This window comes from Balaenoptera acutorostrata, chromosome 2, assembly GCF_949987535.1.
Source record: "Balaenoptera acutorostrata chromosome 2, mBalAcu1.1, whole genome shotgun sequence".
NCBI classification, from domain to species: domain Eukaryota; kingdom Metazoa; phylum Chordata; class Mammalia; order Artiodactyla; family Balaenopteridae; genus Balaenoptera; species Balaenoptera acutorostrata.
In genome coordinates, this window is record NC_080065.1 from 62487678 (window position 1) to 62509559 (window position 21882).

General features: G+C 36.8%; 1 protein-coding gene across 1 annotated transcript in view; it reads right to left on the reverse strand.

The window, feature by feature from the left end:
* The window catches only part of ANKRD31 (ankyrin repeat domain 31), a 137259-nt gene that overhangs the window by 66182 nt on the left and 49195 nt on the right, over positions 1 to 21882 (reverse strand). Inside the window, exons 10-15 of the mRNA XM_057541532.1 lie at positions 20215 to 20370; positions 12610 to 12752; positions 7602 to 7746; positions 4714 to 4766; positions 2227 to 3745; positions 1536 to 1706 (exon numbers count right to left, since the gene is read on the reverse strand). Coding sequence (XP_057397515.1) covers positions 1536 to 1706; positions 2227 to 3745; positions 4714 to 4766; positions 7602 to 7746; positions 12610 to 12752; positions 20215 to 20370 — 2187 coding nt within the window. The remainder of the gene's footprint in view (positions 1 to 1535; positions 1707 to 2226; positions 3746 to 4713; positions 4767 to 7601; positions 7747 to 12609; positions 12753 to 20214; positions 20371 to 21882) is intronic.

Below are 21882 nucleotides of genomic sequence, written 5' to 3' on the forward strand. Positions count from 1 at the left end.
CCTCTAACAATGGATAAAAATTTTCTGAAACCAAATTGTGATTTTATAAAAATCCTCTTTCTATAACTATTCTTATATCTCAGTGGGTGTGTTTCTGATCACAAAAGATGCCAAGAACCAAACTATGGCCTATTGGGTATTTCGTTTTCTTTCGTAGAAAATGAAGTACAATATCATTATCTGAAGATTTTAAAATCTTTTCCTTGCATCACAAGTTAGACTTGAGTTGGAACTAAAAACAGTGAATACTTTTTTTCCCAAACTATGCTAAAATGATGTACTAAAAGATTTTTTGTAACATCATATAAAGAAAATAGAAGACACTATCTCTTCTTCAAGTGGCCTACAGTATAGTGGAATGACAGACATGTAAAAAATTACATTAAAATATGATTCAGTGCTGCTAGAGAAATGTATTAGTTTCCTGTGGTAGCTGTAACAAATGACCACAAACTGGGTGGTTGTGTTGTGCTTAACACAACACAAATATATTATCTCACAGTTCTGGAGACCAGAAGTCCAAAACCAAGGTGTCAGCAGGGCTGCACTCTCTCTGGAAGCTCTAAGGAAGAATCCTTCCTTGCTTCCTCCAACTTCTGATGGATACCAGCACTCCTTAGCTTCCTTGGCTTTTGGCCACATTGTTCCTTTGCCTGGCTCTGCACATTATCTTCTCCTTTCCTGTGTGTCTCAAAGCTCTCTCCATTTTTCTTTTATAAGGATACTTGTTGTAAGATTTGGGTCCCATTTGGAAAATCCAGGACAACCTCCTCATCTCAAGATCCTTAACTACATCTGCAAAGATTCTTTTTCTAAACAAGGTAATGTTCACTCTTTAAATGAGATAGTATCACAGATTCCAGGGATTAGGACATGGACATATGTTTTGGGGGGCCACTATTCAACCCACTACAGGAGGTATGTATAAGAAGGGCTTTAGTTTACATGACAGGCGGACAATGGGGGAAGGTTCAAAGAGTATGCCTAATATTCCTACCTCTCACTATATCAACTTTTTCTTAGTAAATCAACTTTTTGGTGCTTAACATTTAACCTGAAGTAGTCCAGCCTATTGTTCACACAGAACTAGCTCCAAGAACTATCAAAGAATTGTCAGCTATCCATGCTGCCAAACACACACAGTTCATGCATCTGACACAAAGAAACTAGTGGCTATGCTTCTTTAATTTCCCATGTGTTAAAAGGGCTCAGTGGAAGTATCTAAGGGATCTGACACAATTCAGATGTGCTGTCCCCACTCAACATTCTTGCTGTCTCTACTGTTTATCTTATCTCCTCTAACATAACAAATTAGAAGTCATAGGCAAAAGGATGACAATATATTGGAAGACTAAGAGATTCTCAAGTGGTGGATTACAGTAAAACCATCTGACAAATATAGCTGAAATAACCTTATAAATTAGTGAATGACTATAGAAAACAGTAAATATGAAAGTGTATAATTCTTTGAAGGAGAGTGGATTGCTAGGCTTGATCATCCAAACCTTTCCCTATATAAAAACAGGAATACAAACCTTGGCTGCAGGTAGCTTTCAAGAAATTTTGCCTTTTTCTGAAATTCTGAACTTTTTTGTGTTCCTGGATGTTAGTAGGCATGTGAATTTCTGAATCTGTTTTTTCTTTCTTCTCCTCACAATTTCTTATAGTGTTTTCATCTCCATTGACATTATTAGTTAATTCCTCACCTGAAAAACAAACATTTTGCAATATCAGTGTTGTAGTTCTCCTTACCGGTTACATGACTAAAAAAGAGTCTAGTCATGCTAATTGTTCCAAGTTTCTGTTCCTAGCTGGACTGCTTATTTTAAAGGAGTGGAAGCCTTTAAAAATGTTTTCATACAACAAACATAAATTAGTTTTCTGGATGTAATTTCAACTGTGAATCACTGAAATCAATGGAGCTAACAATTTCCTGCTATGAAAATGTTGTTCGGTTTCTTGATACTAAGTAGGTGCTATATTAAAAAAAACTCATAGAAACATAAAAACTCATAGAAATACTGTTATCTCCTGTCCATATCAATTTAGCACCTTCTTTCAAAGTAAATACCATTACTTAACTAATTAACAGTATCTCCAAATTACGGTCCACATGTCCTCATTCTTATCAGTTTGGGCATAGGTTGAGTGAAATTCAGTTAGAAATTTCCGTGAAATAAGTAAATCTATAGGAAATGTGTACAAATTGAGCAATACTACTAATACCTGGTTTGTGAGAAATTTCCTTCTCTTCTCTTTGACTAAGTTGTGAGACGGTCGATTCTTTATTGATATTGTCAGTGGACTGAAAGCCTATACTATGTATAGTTTTGATCTCTTGTCTCCTTTTTTCAACTTTAGTTGTTTCTATTACTTGAGAATGAACAACTCTGGATAAAGGCCTATTTGAAGAACTTGGTTTTTGGCCTTTGTCAGTGTAATTCCTTTTAGTGTCTCCTTCCTTATTCACCTTTTCCACAGTATGTGTATCCGTTTGATTCATTAAAGGAGTTGGTATTCTGGGGCTACAACCCTGAGGCCTCTCAAATAGCTCCACGTGACTAGTCAACTGTGAAACTGCATGTGGTAAGCGTGTCCTTGTACAAGCCAGGGAAGGACACTCAGGACTGCCATGTGAATGATCAAGAGAAGTTCCACATGTACACTGTTCATAATTTGAAACATGTTCAGAAACTATTATATTATCTGAATTAGAAAAATTAACAGCTTCCTGTTGTGGAAATATGGTTAGGCTGCCTGCTTTTATTAACTCATTTTCCTGTGAAAAATGGTCTTGAGAAAGTAAAAATTGTTGAAAATCCATTTCTTCTCTATTTGTTTTATTCTCTTTATAATTATCGTGGTTTTTGCAACCTAAAGAACTTATCACCTTTTTAAATGTTACAGTCTCCTCAGGAGCACAAGAATCACCATCATCACCATTATTAAAATTTTCCTTTATAAAGGATGGGGAAATTTTTTCCCACTTATTAGGGCTCTCATCTTTTTGACCTGAGTTACTGTTTTCATTAGATTTATAAGGGCTAATGTGCTGCTGTTCTTGGTGAGTATGAGGCTGCTGATCTGTAGTAACAAGTGGTAACTCGGTTTTTTTATGTAAAGAAAGTCCTGAGAAAGAAACAGCTTCAGCTTGGTCAGTGGATTCTAATTCCAAAAATTTTATTTCTTGACTACCTGATAAATCCAGGCTTTGGGTATGTGTCTCTTTGGGAAATGAACAAGTCTCAACATCGTTACCTAAACCATTTTTCAGGCCTGACAGAGCTGGGCTAAAAGATTTACATGACTTTTCTGGAAGGTCATCAAGGTTTTGGAGAGTATGTTGCTGACAAGTAACCAATCTGTTTATTTTTCTGGAAGAAGAGACAGCTATTGTCTTTCTTGGATTGCTTTCTTGGATTGCATCATCCACTTGAGTCCTTTTATGTCCTGTCTTTCTTCTTCCTTTATCTTTAGACACATTTGTGCTGGGATCCTCAACACCATGGAGATTGTCCTTTCTGAGTCCTGTCGAGTATATTTGGCTAAGAGTTGATCGTTTATGCTTGGATTTACCAAATTTCGTGTTTTGGGAATCTTTTTGGTAATGTTCATATACATCTTCTTTATTTATAAATAAACCCTCTTTGCTTCCTTTATTGACTTTTACATGTTCTGGCTTCTGTCTCTTGGAATTTTCATCACAAACAAACCCACTGTGATTTTTAGAACTGAATTTTGGTTTCTATAGAAACAAAATACATAGTTAGCTTTAATTTTCAACTATAGTTCTACACTTAATTCATTCTGTATTAGAGATAAAGCAAACTAATATTCCATTCAATGTTATAATTTGATCTAACCACAGGGCCTGCTGCGATATATACAACCTGATTTGTATTTCAGAAAAGTAGACTAACAGGAGAAAGGCAAAAGTAATAGACTCAGTATGTGTACTAATCTTTATTTTCTCCTGTACATTTTAATTTCTTTTTGCCAGTATTTTAGCACTATCTATCTTACTAAACATAATGAAAAATTTTAATCTACCTAATTTTTATAGGCTTTTAAAACAATCAGATAATTCCTTTACAAGGAATCTTTACACGAATACTGTAGAAGCACTCTCCTCTCCCATTTGTTATATAGACAGACCTAGAATTAAGAGAGTTTCTTCCTCTGGTATCTGTGAGAGACCACAGGTAGGGCAGTGGAAGAAGGGATTTAAAAACAAAAAGATAGATATACAACCAAGTTGGCCTGTATGGAAAGATTACTGTGGGCTGCCAAGATTAAAACAGGGACAGTGCTTCCTCTCACACTTCACAACACAAGCACCAGATGAAAAGTAACTGCCCACCATGTGAAGTTTGAAGGGATGGATCGACACCTTTGACTCTTATACTGTGCTCAGGCCAGAGGAAATTCAACATTGTTGATAACCCTCATGGCTCCATAAAGAGGAGAAAGGAAATGGAAATGGCTACCAATACATTAGTGTGCCCACATATGCTTTATTTACTCAATTGCTTCCCAAACTAACAGGCCAGAACCTTCTGATTCTTATGTAATTATTCCCAAGTGTCTTAAAAGCAAAGGTGAAGTCACTGTTCCTGGTGAATGCTTCAGGAGTCTTTCTTTCCCCTCTGATGATCTATAAAATAACCAGCAGGTGTGCTCTATAAAAATGTTTATTGCTGAACAGAGATATACCTTGTGGTGGTGTGCATCCTCTGAGTCTGAAGGGTCAGTGCTATTTGTCTGCGCTGTAAGCAAAAAGAGCAAAATCAAAGAAAAGAGCCTCCAGTAGTCAGACTCTAGACTTCTAAAACCACAACTCCTTTGCCATGAGAAAACCAAGTGGAAAAAGTGAAATTATGCAAACACTTTCTATTAAAATTGGCACATATAACATTCCATAATTTATAATTTCCATATTTATTAGAAACCAAACACTATCTTGAGAGAGCTGAAAACATTTCTCTAGGAAAAGCAAAACAGACCCAACAAAATTATGCTAAAGATGGGCACTGAACTCAGTATTTTTATATTCCCCACAGTTATACTCAGATATGCAACTGTGTGCAAGCTTTTATAAGGCAAAAAATTCTTTCATAATTAATTGTATTATCATCATTTCCTAATATGTCTGCTTAATAAAGTTGCAGGATACATGAGTAATATACAGAAATCTGTTGCTTTTCTATATACTAATAGTGAACTATCAGAAAGAGAAAGCAAGAAAAAAATCCCATTTACATTTACAATCTCATCAAAAAGAATAAAATACCTAGGAATAAACTTAACCAAAGAGGTGAAAGACCTATACTCTGAAAACTATAAAACACTGATGAAGGAAACTGAAGATGATACAAAGCAATGGGAAGATATACTGTGTTCTTGGACTAGAAGAATACTGTTAAAATTTCCATACTACCCAAAGCAATCTACAGATTTAATGCAATCCCTATCAAAATAGCCACAACATTTTTCACAGAACTAGAACAAATAATCCTAAAATATATATGGACCCACAAAAGACCCTGAACTGCCAAAGCAATTTAGAGAAAGTTGAACAGAGCTGGAGGTATCGTGCTCCCTACTTCAGACTATACAATACTACAGTAGTCAAAATAGCACAGTAATGGCACAAAAAGAGACACATAGATCAGTGGAACAGAATAGAGAGTCCAGAAATAAACCAACACACCTATCTTCAATTAGTCTATGACAAAGGAGGCAAAAACATACAATGGAGAAAAGAAAGTCTCTTCAACAAATGGTGCCTTCAATAAGTGGTAAAACTGGACAGCTACATGTAAAAGAATGAAATTAGAACATTTTCTCACACCACATACAAAAATAAACTCAAATGGATTAAAGACATAAATGTAAGACCAGAAACCATAAAACTCCTAGAAGAGAACATAGGCAGAACACTCTGACATAAATCATACTAATATTGTTTTGGATTTGTTTCCTAAGGCAAGGGAAACAAAAAATAAACAAATGGGACCTCATAAAACTGAAAAGCTTTTACACAGAATAGGAAACCATTGACAAAACAAAAAGATGACCTACTGAATGGGAGAAAATATTTGTAAAAGATACGACCAATAAGGGGTTAATATCCAAAATATATAAACAGCTCATACAACCCAATATAAAAAAAAAAATCCAATCAAAAAAATGGACAGAAGACCTGAAAGATATTTTTCCAAACAAGATAACACAGATGGCTAACAGGCACATGAAAAGATGCTCAACGTTGATAATCATCAGAGAAATGCAAATTAAAACAACAATGAGATATTACCTCACACCTGTCAAAATGGCTATCATCAAAAAGTCTACAGATAACAAAGATTGTTAAGGATTTGTAGAAAAAGGAGCCCTTGTATACAGTTGGTGGGAATGCAAACTGGTAAAGTCACTATGGAAAACAGTATGGAGGTTTCTCAAAAAACTAAAAGTAGAACTACCATATGATCCAGCAATTCCACTGCTGGGTATATATCCAAAGAAAATGAAAACACTAATTCAAAAAGATACACACACCCCTATGTTCATAGCAGCACTACTATTTACAATAGCCAAGACATGGAAGCAACCTAACTGTCCATAGCAGATGAATGGATAAAGAAGATACAGTATTATATATATACAATGGAATATTACTCAACCATAAAAAAGAATGAAATGCTGCCATTTGCAACAACATGGATACCTAGAGGGTATTATTCTTGGTGAGATAAGTCAGAGAAAGACAAATACTCCGGTATCACATATATAGAATCTAAAAAAATAAGACAAACCAATGTATATAACAAACCAACGTATAAACAGAAACAGACTCACAGATATAGAGAACAAAGTAATGGTTACCAGTGGAGAGAGGGAAGGGGGAGGGGCAAAATAGCATTTTGGAATTAAGAGATACAAACTATTATGTATAAAATAAATAAGCAACAAGGATATATTGTACAGCACAGGGAATATAACCACTATTTTGTAATAACTTTGGAGTATAATCTATAAAAATACTGAATCACTACATTGTACCCCTGAAACTAATACAATACTATAAATCAATTATACAATACAAAAATAAACAGTTCTTATATAATATTCTTGAAACTGCAGGTCAAGTTCTTTTGTAGTTCAACTTAGTGCAATGATGAATGACAAGGCAAAAGTACAGCCATAAGAAAATATTCTTAAGGAGTGAAAGTAAACAATCCTGGCCATATTCATTGAAAATGATACAGCTAAATGTAAGTTACATCACCTCATGTTATTCAGACAACGGATTATGGGGAAAAGACCCAGAACTTTACAAAAGTTTTCTTAACTGTTTCCAATACATATCCTGGGGGAAAGTACATTTAATACTATCTTTCTTTGTTCTTCTAGAGTTCTTCCATTTGGTGCATTTGCAAACAAGTCAGTGTGCTCAACTAAAGGAATGGAGCAAGGACACCACAGGATGGATTTTCTCAAAATTTATGAGGAAAATCAATTTAATTTCTATAATTCCAAGTTGATTTCTATAACTCTCTACTGACATGATGAACAGATATAACAGGGCAGTTTAATTTTACCTGATGTAAGATGTTTTTGATGTTTAGGAACGTATCTCTCAAGGAGACGCTTCATACATGAGTCTTTGGCTTCATCCAAAGCACACTTTCCACTGTCATTTCTAAATAAAGGATCTGCTCCATTCAAAAGAAGTAACTGTGCCACCTAGAGGAAGATTGTGTGAGGGAGCCCAGACAAAAGGTATATTATTATAAATGTGTGCTAGCATACAACTGTAAGCCAACATCAAATATTTCTTTCAACAATACAGAGTTTGGGTTTCCTGTAACATTACTGCCCAAACTAAAAATTAATGTAATTGCTACTGAATCATAATTTATTGATATACATATGCCTTCTCTTACAAAAAAAAAAGGAGAGAGGAAGTAAGGAAGAGGGAGGAAAGGAGGAACGGAGTGAGGGGCAGAAATGTTTGTGGTTCAGTTGCCGATGAAATGGAGCTAGCAGATATACCAGGAATTAGGATTACATTCTGTAGTAGTAAATTCAATTTTAACAGGTTCCAGGAAATAGCTGTATCTTCCGTATAGACCTGTGCTGCCGCTGCTCCCCCTCGGTATCAGAGAGAAATGGGTAAACCCTTAATCTGTTACTGCTCCTCAAGTAACCTCCTCTACGAAGCTCTCCCTGACCTCCTCACCCACTGAGCCCCTAGAGAAAAGTGACCTCTTCCTTCTTTTATGTACATATTTTATGTCCAATATGCTCTATATTATACTTCTTATATATTTCTCTCTCCTGTACTCCAAGATTTTTGAGGGTAGGACTCTGTTTTCTTTTAAAATTAATTTATTATTTTTGAATAGGAAATTAATAAATATGGTTCAAAATACAGAAGGTTCAGAGAAGTAGACAATGAAAAATAAGTTTCCCTCCTCAACCCTTGTCCTCTAGTCATCTAATTATTTTTTCTAAGTCAGCTCTGGTTACAGTTTCTTCTGAATTTTTCCAGAGTTAGTCTAGTCCAACAGGTATATATGTACGTATCATAACTGTGTACATACATTTTTTCTTACACAAGTGGTCATATACTATATACATTCCTCTATATCTTAGCTTCTTTCCTGCCCACCCCACCCTGCAACAGACTTTGAAGATTGTTCCAAATCAGTATGGATTGAACTCCATCATTCTTTTTAGCAGCTGAGTAATAGTTTACTTTTGAATGTACTATATGAATGTACTATAATTTACTTAACCAGTACCCTACTGATGCATGTTTAAGTTGCTTCCAAGTTTTTGCAACAGATATATGTCTTAATCATCTTCATATTCCCAGTGTCTATTTCAGTATCTGGCATAGAGTATATATTTAATAATAAATGTTGTTTAATAAAAGAATGAATGTTGACCAAGGAGGATGTGGGTAACAGGCTTTAAATAACATTATACTAAATGAAGCCTAGATTTCCATGTTAATGTCTGGAATGAGAGAAAGGATCTGAATTTCTGTAAATTTTATGCATCTAAAGATTAAAGATACATACATTTTTCCTTTTATAAGAAAGCATTCTAGGAGAGAAAAATGTCCCACCACACACAGGGAGAATATGAGCCAAATCTTTTAAAAATTATTAAGACTCAGCAACTTAATTCTGCTTTTCAAATGGCTTTAATGTAGGAGTTTAATGCTAGATAGGGGGATTGAAAGTAATAGTAGATATAATTAAATTTACAATTAATATTCCTGGAGCTTCACGTTTTGTTTAGTAATACAAATAGAGAGTGTACCACTTTCTTTCAGGAAAAGTAGTTTCATAAGTGGGTTGCCAAAAGAGCTGTGTTGCTTATCTCTGGAGGTTTTATGTCAAATAATAAGCCATGCAGTATGAAAGTAACTCAGGATCAACAAGCATGAGAAAGAAGATGGGAGGAAGGGAAAAGGCAAGGACTAGAGCTTCACTTTTCTGGAAATCTGGGTTGGTGATCCCAAGGGAGTGAATACATTACTTTGGCAGTCTCTGTTTTAGACTCTGGATACCCTGCTTCACCAACTATTCACATTTACCAATTCTCTCTATAGCTTGGTATCAGGAATTCTGAAGCCTAACTAATATATCCTCTTTAAAAAACTCTCTTCTTACCAAATGGCAGTAAATCAGTTATTTCCACTGAGTTTTTTACCCCTATTTTAAATCTGCATTTAGGTTCTATATTAGTTATCTGTTGCTACCTAACAAGTTACCCCAAAACTTAGTAGCTTAAAACAATAATAAATATTTATAGTCTCATAGTTTCTGTGGGTCAGGAATTTGGGAGTGGCCACAGGTGGATGGTTCTGCCTCAGGGTCTCTCATGAGGTTACAGTCAAGAGGTTGGCTGGAGATACAATCACCTAAAAGCTTGCCTGGGGACTTCCCTGGTGGCGCAGTAGTTAAGAATCCGCCTGCCAAGGCAGGGGACACGGTTCGAGCCCTGGTCCGGGAAGATCCCACATGCCGCGGAGCAACTAAGCCCGTGAGCCACAACTACTGAGCCTGCACTCTAGAGCCTGCGAGCCACAACTACTGAGCCCACGTGCCACAACTACTGAAGCCATGCGCCTAGAGCTCGTGCTCCACAACAAGAGAAGCCACCTCAATGAGAAGCCCACACACTGCAATGGAGAGTAGCCCATACTCGCTGCAATTACGGAAAGCCCACGTGCAGCAACGAAGACCCAATGCAGCCAAAAATAAATAAATAAAATAAATAAATTTATTTTAAAATATTTAAAAATTAAAAAATAAAAATAAATAAATAAATAGAAGTTTGCCTGGGACTGGAGGATCTGTTTCTAAGATGGCTCACTCACATGGCTGTGGGCAGGAGGCCTTTGTCCACTGCCATGTGAACCTTTCCACGGAGCTGCTTGAGTGGCTGCATGAAATGACATCTGGCTTCACCCAGCGTTGCTGAACAAGTGAGTGAGAGAACAAGGAAGAAGCCACAATAGTTTTCAGCCTAGTCTTAGAAGTCATGTACTGTGTCACTCCTGCCACATCGTGTTTGTTAGAAGCAACTCACTGAAACTCCAGCCCACCCTCCTGAGGACAGGAATCAGGATCCACCTTTCAAAGGGAGGACTGTTAAAGAATTTGTGGACATATTTTAAGATTACCACATGTTCTTAACTGGAACAAGCAGAGCAATTTCAGTAAGTGGCTGGCCTCACAATCCCCACTTATTTAGTTCATCAAACAGTAGGCCGCATAAGGAAATACACTGCTACTTAGAGCTTGCCCGTGGCTTTCCACCTTTAATCATATTATTGACTCTAGTGCTTTCCTCCCTCTAGAATCAGCTGACTTCTGTGTGGCTGAACCACGCTGACTCCATTTTGTCAGCTCTATCTTAGGTCTGAAGTCCTACCCCTCCCCTTTCTGCATGATTAAGCTTTAGCCTGCTCACAAGGAATGTGCCCAAGCCAGATAAATTCCCTGTCAACTTTTACCCTTGTTTTCATCTGATGTGAAAACTGGAAGAGTGTCTTTTGTTGACACAGATGCTTAATGGTCATGAGACCCCTCAGGGGGAGCAAAAATCTCCAGTTCCAGTCAGTGTGGACATGCTTCTCATTTGGTAGTCAGATTCTGTTGTTAGCTTTGGCCGCTTTAAATCTCCCTGCACTCCTTTCAGTGGTGAGGAGCACAGCTGTGAATGCCTCTGGATTGTTGTCTGCCCAATCCTGCCAGTATGTAAGTTACCCACAATAAACTTCACAATTGCACTTTATGGAATTGCCTGCTTTGTTTTCCAGTCTCAAAGTTCCTTTTCAGTTTGGAGGATATTATTCCATATCTCTGCCTTCCAACAACTTCCTTGCATAAGAAGCCAACATGACAAAGAATAAAATTCTTTCAAGTACTGGAAAAGATAGTATTTTTACCGCACATCCCTAATGGAATATAAACAAAACAAAAAGAACTATAAAAAAAGCACTTCATTAGTAGTTCCACTGTTAATAATAATATTGTTAATATTCATAATAATAATACACTAATAGTAATACTGTAAGTATGCTGTACGATAAAGAAATAAATTAATGTATTAAGAAAGAAATGTTTAGCATAAGAGAAAAAGAGATAAATATAAAATCAAAGTTATTATGAATCTATAAAATTAAGTCTGAAATGGAAATATCAGTAAGAACTCATGATTTGTTTTTCTTTCTATAAGTATACATTTCACTGAAAATGCCTAAAAACAATGACATCCAATAGCAATGAGCACACATAGCACCCAGATTGTGGTCTCTGATAGATTTTACATTAAAACACCATTTAGAGAAAATATGGGAAGAAACAAAGATAAAGTCAGTCAAATCCAGAATTTAGGAAATTCTATAAGACAAATGACCCAGGTTCTAGAAGACACAAAAAAAACAAAATATAGGAAGAACTGTTATAGATTAAAACATACTTAAGAGGGACTTCCTTGGTGGTCCAGTGGTAAAAAATCCACCTTCCAATGCAGGGGATGCAGGTTTGATCCCTGGTCAGGGAACTAAGATCCCGCGTGCTGCAGGTCAACTAAGCCTGCGTGCCACAACTACTAAGCTCCTGCACCTCAACTAGAGCCCACGTGCTGCAAACTACAGAGCCCACGCACTCTGGAGCCTGGGCACCACAATTAGAGAAGAGAAAACCCGCATGCCACAACTAGAGAGAAGCCCGAGCACTACAACAAAGAGCCCGCGCGCCACAACGAAAAATCCCGCATGCCTCAATGAAGATCCAGTGTGCCGCAACTAATACCCGACACAGCCAAAAATAAATAAAATAAATAAATAAATAATAAACCTTTAAAAAAAACACACACACTTAAGAGACATAACAAACACATGTGATCTACCACATTAGGCACAACTGATCCATCACACAGTAAAATTTTATTATGAACTCTGAGTATTGATTAGCAGAATGAACTGAAACTGGATTCCTATCTGTTTTTCTATTGCTTGGTCCCAGAGGTTTTTAATACTTGCAGAATGTAGTGTTTGCTCTGCAAACAAAAGAATCACAGTACCTTATAATGTCCGTTCATCACAGCATCATGTAGGGGAGTGATCTGGTACATTCCTCTGACATTTACATCTGCTCCACCCTTTAATAGTTCACTTGCTGTCTGATAAAATCCTCCTACACTAGCTTCATGAAGTGCTGTCCAACCTGTTACACAAAAAAGAAATGGTGTTTGTTTATATTTGGCATCTTAATAATGTTTGTGCTTGCCCTTAAAATAAGAACTCTAATTCTAAGTTGTTGCTTTAAAAATATTTTGGTTATATGAGACAAGATAATCTCACCATGAAAGCAACCTGTATTATTTGTAGATTCAATAAATCTGATGGACAAATAAAATTCCTACCCCTAATTCTGTTGGTGTTAATATGGAAAAATATGAAAATAAGTAAAATATTTGAAACTATTTTTGCCCCCCTCAAATAAAAAGGCTGTAAGGGGGGTCATTATTAGCTCATAGAGAATGCTGGTTGAAGGCTACTTTTCTGCAGAGAAGAGGGGGAAAAGCCTTATTTGTAACTCAAGGTACTTCCATTAAAATAACCCACCCAGCCAGCAAGACTACGCAGAAGTCAGTTCAAAAGTATACAGTCAACTCGTGAACAACGTGGGTTTGAACTGTGCAGGTTCACCTTATACACAGACTTTTTTCCAACAGTAAATACTACAGTACTACACAATCTGAGGTTAGCTGAAGGAGTAACCATGGATACGGAGGGCTAACTGTAACTTATTCTCAGATTTTTGACCACACAGAGGGTTGGCACCCTTAACTCTCATGTTGTTCATGGGTCAACTGTATTTCTTTTCTCCCTATTTGCAAAAAGTTAGTTACAGTAAATTCAACAAACATACCACAAACTGCTCCAAGAAAACCAGTCATCCAAATAAATATCTTCCTTTGCTAGCCAGATATAATGGTATAAGTCAAAGACATCTAAACTCCAAAAAATCATACGACTGATGTAAGAAAACATAAAAAGTTGCAAGTTAAAGTGTGCTTCATTCTTTCCTTCCATAAACCAGAGTTTCTCAATCTTGGCACTAACATTTTCAGAACCTTCTCCATAATCCAGTTTCTCAATCTTGGCACTGCCATTTTGGGCTAAATGTTCTGGGCACTGTAGGATGTTTAGCAGTATCCCTGGTCTTAATCCATCAGATGCCAGTAGTACCCTGCTTCCCATTCCAGTTATAAAAACTAAAAATGCTTCCAGAAACTACCAAATGTCCCCTTTGAGGGGACACTCCAGTTAAGAACGTCTATAGAAGGAGTTTCTCCAATAGTATTAATTAGAAAGCCTTGAGGAAGAAATGCAGAGCACCAAAACTGGTAAATATATAGTTAATAGAATTTATTTCCTATAAATTTCCTTAAAATACACAAGGCTACTTACAGCAAAAATTATAACTTTATGTTTTGGAGTTTATCCTGTATATACATGTAATATATGTGACAGACATAACATAAAGGATAAGGGAGGGGCTTTCCTGGTGGCACAGTGGTTAAGAATCCGCCTGCCAATGCAGGGGACACGGGTTCAAGCCCTGAGCCAGGAAGATCCCAAGGAGCAACTAAGCCCGTGTGCCACAACTACTGAGCCTGTGCTCTAGAGCCCACGAGCCACAACTACTGAGCCTGTGTGCCACAAGTGCTGAAGCCCGTGTGCCTAGAGCCCGTGTTCCACAACAAGAGAAGCCACTGCAATGAGAAGCCTGCACACAGCAACGAAGAGTAGCCCCCACTCACTGCAACTGGAGAAAGACCACGCACAGCAACGAAGACCCAACGTAGCCAAAAATAAATAAATAAATTTATTTAAAAAAAAAAGGAAAAGGGAGATGTGTTCGATGTTCTTACATTTTATATGAAGTATTACAATACTAACTCTAAGAAGACCATAAAACATTAAAAATGTATATTGTAATCCCTAGAGTAATCACTACAAAATAATGCAAAGACAAAGAAAGAAACAAATAGATGAAGACACAAGAAACACAAGTAAAATGGCAGTAAATCCAAATATTCATATTAAATGAAAATTGACTAATTACCCCAATTAGACAGGCAGAGGTTGTCAGAATGAAATTAGAACATTTTCTCACACCATATACAAAAATAAACTCAAAAAGGATTGAAGACGTAAATGTAAGATGGGAAATCATAAAACTCCCAGAAGAAAACGTAGGCAGAACACACTTTGACATAAATCATAGCAATACTTTTTTGGATCTGTCTCTTAAGCTGAAGGAAACAAAAGCAAAAATAAATGAATGGAACCTAGTTAAACTGAAAAGCTTTTGCACAGCAAAGGAAACCATCGACAAAACAAAAAGACAATGTACTGGATGGGAGAAAACATTGCAAATGATATGACCAATAAGAGGTTAATATCCAAAATACATAAACAGCTCATACAACTCAATATCAAAAAAACAAACAGGTCAATCAAAAAATGGGCAGAAGACCTGAACAGACATTTTTCCAAAGAAGACATACAGCTGGCTAACAGGCACATGAAAAGATGCCCAACATGAAAAACTATCAGAGAAATGCAAATCAAAACCACAATGAGATATCACCTCACAACTGTCAAAATGGCTATCATCAAAAAGTCTGCAAATAACAAAGGCTGGTGAGGATGCAGAGAAAAGAGAACCCTTGTACACTGTTGGTGGAAATGTAAATTGGTACAGCCACTATGGAAAACTGTATGGAGGGTCCTCAAAAACCAAAAAACAGAACTACCTTATGATCCAGCAATTCTACTGCTGGGTATGTATCTGAAGTAAATGAAAACACTAATTTGAAGATGCATGCACCTCAACGTTCACAGCAGCATTATTTACAAATAGTCAAGATTTGGAAGCAACTTAAGTGCCCAAAAATGATGAACAGAAAAAGAAGATGTGGTACACACACACACACACACACACACACACACACACACACACACACACACAATGGAATATTACTAAGCCATAAAAAAGAATGAAATCTGTCATTTGCAACAATGTGGATGGACCTAGAGAGAACTATGCTTAGCGAAATACGACAGAGAAAGACAAATACTATATGACATGTGTGAAATCTAAAAAATAAAACAAATGTATATAACAAAACAGAAACAGACGTACACATATAGAGTAAAAACTAATGGCTACCTCTGGAAGTGCGGAGGGGCAAGAAAGGGGTAGGGAATTAAGAGACACAATCTACTATGTACAAAATACAGAAGCAATATGGAAATATTGTACAGGACTGGGAAATATAGCCATTATTTTGTATTAACTTTAAATGGAGTACAACATATAGAAATATTGCATCACTATGTTGTATACCTGAAACTAATATAATATTGTAAATCAACTAAACTTCAATTTTTAAAAATAATAAAGAAATAAATGTTTGAGAAAGCCATGTTGGAGTTGAAAGAATAATTTTAAAAATATGTATACTGGCCTCTGCCCCCTGGTTCCTAACACAGAGCTCCTAAAACCCTTGTAAACAGGGGTGGCAGGAGAATCTTAAGTCCTTATAGTCTTTGACCCTAGTTCCTGATACAGAATTTCCAAGACCTTTGTAATTTCCCGAATGATAGAAGAATCTGTCTCAGAGCTCCTAAAATCCCTTGGAATTTCCTGGGAGATAGAAGTGTATTTTGTTGCAATGAGGCAAGTTTTGGTGGGCTCATAGATGAGGCTGGTCACCAGAAAGACCAAGTCATAATAAGAAGCTGGAACTTTCAGGTCTGCCTCTGTACTTCAGAAAGGAGAGAGGGGCTAGAAATGGATTTAATAATCGATCATGCCTACGTGATGAAGTCTCCATAAAAATCCCCAAAGTATGGGGTTTGGAGAGCTTATCCAGGTTGGTGAACACATCTGCACGCTGAGAGGACAGCATACCCCAATTCCATGGAGACAGAATTTCCTGTGTTTCGGACCCTTCCAGACCTCACCTTATGTACCCTCTTCATCTGGCTTTTCATCTGTATCCTTAATCATATGCTTTATTATATAATAAACTGGTAAATATAAGTTAAGTGTTTCCCTGAGTCCATGAGCTGTTCTAGGAAATGATCAAATCCAAGAAATGTGTCATGGTAACCCCCAGTTTGTAGCCAAGGTGAATGAAAGCTGTGGGTAACCTGGTGATCTCCTACTTGTGATTGGCATCTGAAGTGGAGGTCAGCCTCATGGGACTGATTTCTTAATCTGTGGAGTCTACACTAACAATGTTTAGTGTCAGAATTGAATTGAATTGCAGGATACGCAGCTGGTGTGGAAGAATTGTTCAATGTGTGGAAAACCCACGTATCTGGGTGTGAGTAGAGGAGAAACACATGAGTGTTTCCCTTTACAATAAGTATGTAACAAAAACAAATACGGAGAATCTAGGAATTAGGTATACGGATGTTCACTGTTCAATTCTTTCAACTTTTCTGTATGTTTGAAATTTTTCATAATTTCATAAAAATTTTCAAATAAACGTGAACTTTTGGAAGATAACTATTTAAGAACTATCTATTTTTTAAAAAATAATATAAAAACTCTCTTCCCCCAAAGTACTGTCTCCAATAAAAAGCGTGAACTAATTGCTATTTAGGTTCTGGGACCTGTAAACCAGTGGAAATTTGCTTACTGATAATGTACACTGGTTAACTTGATTATTTGCCACAGTCTGGGTTTGGTGGGATGAAAAATGAAGTATCAGAAATCCAAAAGTTATTAACTTTGGAATGCAGATGATGATTTTCCTTCTAGGAAACTTCCTTTCCTTATTTAGGTTTTGCTTAAACTACAATAAAAATTAGTTTCCTAAAGGGGACAGAAATGGCATTACAGGAATGAGAAAATAACCGTAACAAAAGATGTTTGTTTTCCCTGAGCTCAGAATGACTAAAAGATAAGGTAAATGTAAAGCAACTGTCTGGCTTCCAAGAAAAAGCCAGTCTTGTACACTAAATTTACTTCAGAAAATTCCCAAAGAAAACAAAGTACATGTGAGCAATTCATAGTAAATGATGGGGTCTTGGGGAGGGAAGCTGAAAATGAATGCTACTTTAAGTGTGACCTAAGTAAGCAAGGATGACCCAGTGATGAACAGTATCAGTTCCAGGGTTGAAAGAAATTCCCAGCAGCAACAAAGCCAGAGGGACCTTTATTCTGCAGAGAGCTACTCTAGACCACAGAAAGGGCTACATATTCCAGAAAGAAATCAAATGTAACAAAGAATTTCCCTTCTCCTAAGGCTTACTCCTTCTGTGTTGTAAAACCACTCCTCTTAAATAAAGATGGAGTACATTTTATAACAGATCTTTTATTATTTCCCAAAACTGCAGGTTGGGAGATCCTTAAGCAACATCATTTTTTCTTTTTAAAAATGTAACTATCTTGGAGGAAATTTCTTCAAAGGTTTATAAGAGTGTAAATTTCCTATGAAGACAATATAATTTAACTCATTTGTTTAAAAAGATTCAAGATCATAATAATATTAGTTATATGATCTAATGCAGCAATTGTTAACACCCACAGAGATATAAAGCGCACTCTCTTCATTACAGTCCTCAACAATTTTGCCTCTCATTTTTTATCTGTCTCTTGCCTTGCTGTTGGCTTAAACTTCTTGCTATTATCAATATCCTGGCCTAAGCCAACCTTTCTTTTCAGTTCTAATGTGTCATAGGCTTAGGAATCAGATAGGATCTGTGTAAAATAATGCTCAAGTCATTGATCTGAGAGGGTTTTAGCAAAGAAGCTTTATTAGATCTACTTTAGGTATTCAGAATTTATTTTCAGGCTACTTCATGGTTGTCACCCTTGGTTTTGATAGGTAAAGAATTATTGAAATTGGTTTTTTAAATCAAAGATATCACAAAATGTAAATGAGGACTTATAAAATGCAAATGTTACCTATAAAAAGACCATTGGTCTGTTACTATAACATTTTGTTAATTCCTCAAAAGGTACTTAAGCCTTTATTGGATTATCTCACAAAATAAATTTATTTAAACGTTCCTAGTAGATACTGTTTATCTTTTTGTTTTCATAGTATCTGGCACAGAGGAGGCATACGGTAAAAGCTCACTACACTGAATTATATGGAGGCCATACACCTCTTGTCAGTAGTTCTTGAACATTAATGAGAATAAAAATCATCTAGGGAACTTGATTTCCAGATTTTAACCTATAGATTTTGATTGTGATTTTGAGTGATTTTGTGTGTGTGTGCTTTGGGGGCGGTGAAGTAAAGGTTGCATTTTGAACAAATATTTTAAGTGACTCTTACGAAAATGGCTTATGGACAACCCTTTGCAAACACTGCCCTCTGCAATTCTGTGGGATGTGGCAGCCAGAAGTAGTAAAGGTCAGATTAAGATGCAAATTGAGAAGGAAAAATAGAAAACAAGAGAGTTCAAAAAGTCCGGAAAATATGGAAGGATAAAGAATTCATGAAGGTCACAGAAGTACCTAGGGAAGTGAGGAGAAGGTCACTGCCTGGCCAAAGACAAGCAGGGAACAGCAACTGGGGATGTTAGTGATGGCACAGAAAAAAAGGTTAATGAAAAGAAACATGCTAAGATTGATGCTTGGGAAATCCATAAAAGTCCAGTTAGTGGCATGCAGAACTACTCCTGAACTGAAGGAGCACATAGAAACTAAGAGAAAGAACCATATATTTCTCAAAATCAAGGGAGCAAGTGCTCTGGCTAGCAAGTAAGGATCCAAGGTTGAGGGCTATAAGACCATAATGGATGAACTGGGTGTGAGACTTAGAATAATAGTCTTTAAAACCCTGATTATAGTATAAACCCAGATGCTGCTAAAGTAAGTACTGGGGGTGCACTTGTAATCACCTGCTTGTCCATGGATTGTGCTGCTGATCTCTGTGTACCATGAGACTTTGTGCATTGTTTCATACACCGAGAAAGTCTAGAAACAATAGTGAAAGTATGGACACAGTGCTGCTCAGTGTTTTAAGTACTTAAGTGCCTTTAAGGAATCATTCCTCTCCAGGAGAACGTATCAGGTTCTCCCCACAGGAAGACTGTACCAGAGACCTAGCCTTGCAGAAAGACTGTTCTTTCTGAGCTTCCTGCCCCACCCTCTCTACCTCATAGTCTGTTCTCTCCATTTCCCTGGCAATTGTCCTTGCTGTACATCTACCATTTTATCATCAATTTTCCCTGAAGCTCAGTGTACCATCAGCTTCTTTCAGCTTTGAACCTCATTTCTCGTCCATTAAAAGCTGAGTCTCATAGTAAAAATGCCCACACAAAGCCAGCAAGCCAGCCCCAGGAACCCCATCCTTCTGTGTAATGCCACTGCACATGGCCCACCTGGTGCAGTGGGCCTTTGAAGGCATAACCTTTGAAAGCAGGCATAATCTTTGAAGGTGAAACGTAATGTTCTTCTCCTGCCTCTCCCCGCTATCTTACCACTTCCCTGGGAGATGATGGTGAAGCACTGCCTAAGCAGAAAAATTACCTGGAAGCTTTCTGTTTGAGACTTGCCTTAGGCCTACTTTGCTATACTTTCATAGTAGTGACTCAGCTGAAACTACAAACCACTCTTAAGATAACTGTAAGTGGTAACCACAACCTACCAGCATAACTTGGTTGATTAACATTTCCACCTTTCTTCATATAATGATGAACAAGATTAGCGTCATTGTGCAGAGCAGCTTTATACAGTAAGTTCTCTCCAAAGATGTTTCTCCGGTTAATGTTACCACGAGATACTTTATTCATCTTCATTGTTTCTGAAATGAGGGCATGAACAAAAGAAAACAAAAAAATTAATAATCTTTATTTGAAAATCAAGAGGAATATAAGTAATAGAATGAATCCAGTCAACATTCTGGAATAGAGTATATTACATTATGGAGGAGTATTTCATCCATTAACCCAACTATAATGGTATCTACATGCAAAAAGGTGAAAAAGACAAATGTCATTAGTTTGAAATATTTGAGTAAATTATAAATCATGTAAGCAGTTTATATTGATTGAAACTCCAGGAAAGGTGCATATATAAGAAGACTAATGGATTATTTTCTTAAAAGTTCTGGTGAAAGGGATTATTTAAATCCAGAATTAGATGTTATTAAACCTAACAAAATATTATAATACCAAAATGTCTTATAAAACCATGAGGAGAAAATCTCAGAAGTATATAAGGAAGATACAAAAATTAACCCCAGCAAGACCAAAAAAGAGAATGCTAAATTTTCTTTCTTTACTAAAAATAATTGTCATGAAATTAAATAAAGCTTGGTCTTGAGCAGTATAATAGTTTTGATTTCCTAAACTGGGAAATACACAATTAAAATAGCTTTCCAGGTTATATATACCAAGTATCATTTCTCCCCTGTGCCTCCTAAACTCCTCATCTAGATAATACAAATCCTGTCAATTTTTACAGATAATACTCATTTGGTTTTCCTGAATTTCAGAATAGCTTTTTTTTCCTTTGGTGCACCACCCAGCTTGTGGGATTGAACCCGGGCCCTCGGCAGTGAGAGCGCAGAGTCCTAACCACTGGACCGCCAGGGAATTCCCTCAGAATAACTTTGGTGATAGCTTTTCCAGTTTCATCTAAATAACCTGCCCCATCCTAAAACCTCAGAAAGGTAATTGAGTACTGCAACAGATTTCTTAATGGACCACAATTTAACTGCTTTGTTTTTATTTGATTCTCTCCATTCAGTTCCACTGTAAAACAAACCAACTGCTGAACACCGAAGCCTGCCTTCCCCGACCCCAGACTACAAAGCATTCTGCTCCCACCAGATACACTATATGCAAAAATCAATAGTCTTTACTCCCAGATCTGTCTTTTCCAGTTGTACCTGCTATTATAAATATGCAATTTATTCAAAATAACAAATTAAGAATACAAAAATTTTCAATGAAAACTAAGTTGTGAAAGACATTCACTTCCAATCATGACTAAATAACTGCTGTGACTTGCCCTCCCATTGTAAACAACTAGAATATTAAACAAAATATATAGGGGAAAAAGACCCTTTATTCAGACATTGGAAAACAGGTAGTTCAGACCTATTTGACTCCCCTGAGTGAAGACAAACAATGAAGTGAGCCCTAAGGTCACTCACTCTAGCTTCTTGTCTGGAGGCTTTTCACAGTATAGCACAAGCATAGCAAGGTGATTCTGCTGAGCTACGGAGACAGAGGTCAGAGTCTGGGGAGGCTGGGGTGAACAGAATTTACAGGGCAGGGCACCAGAGATGAGAGCGTAGAGAAAAGGCACC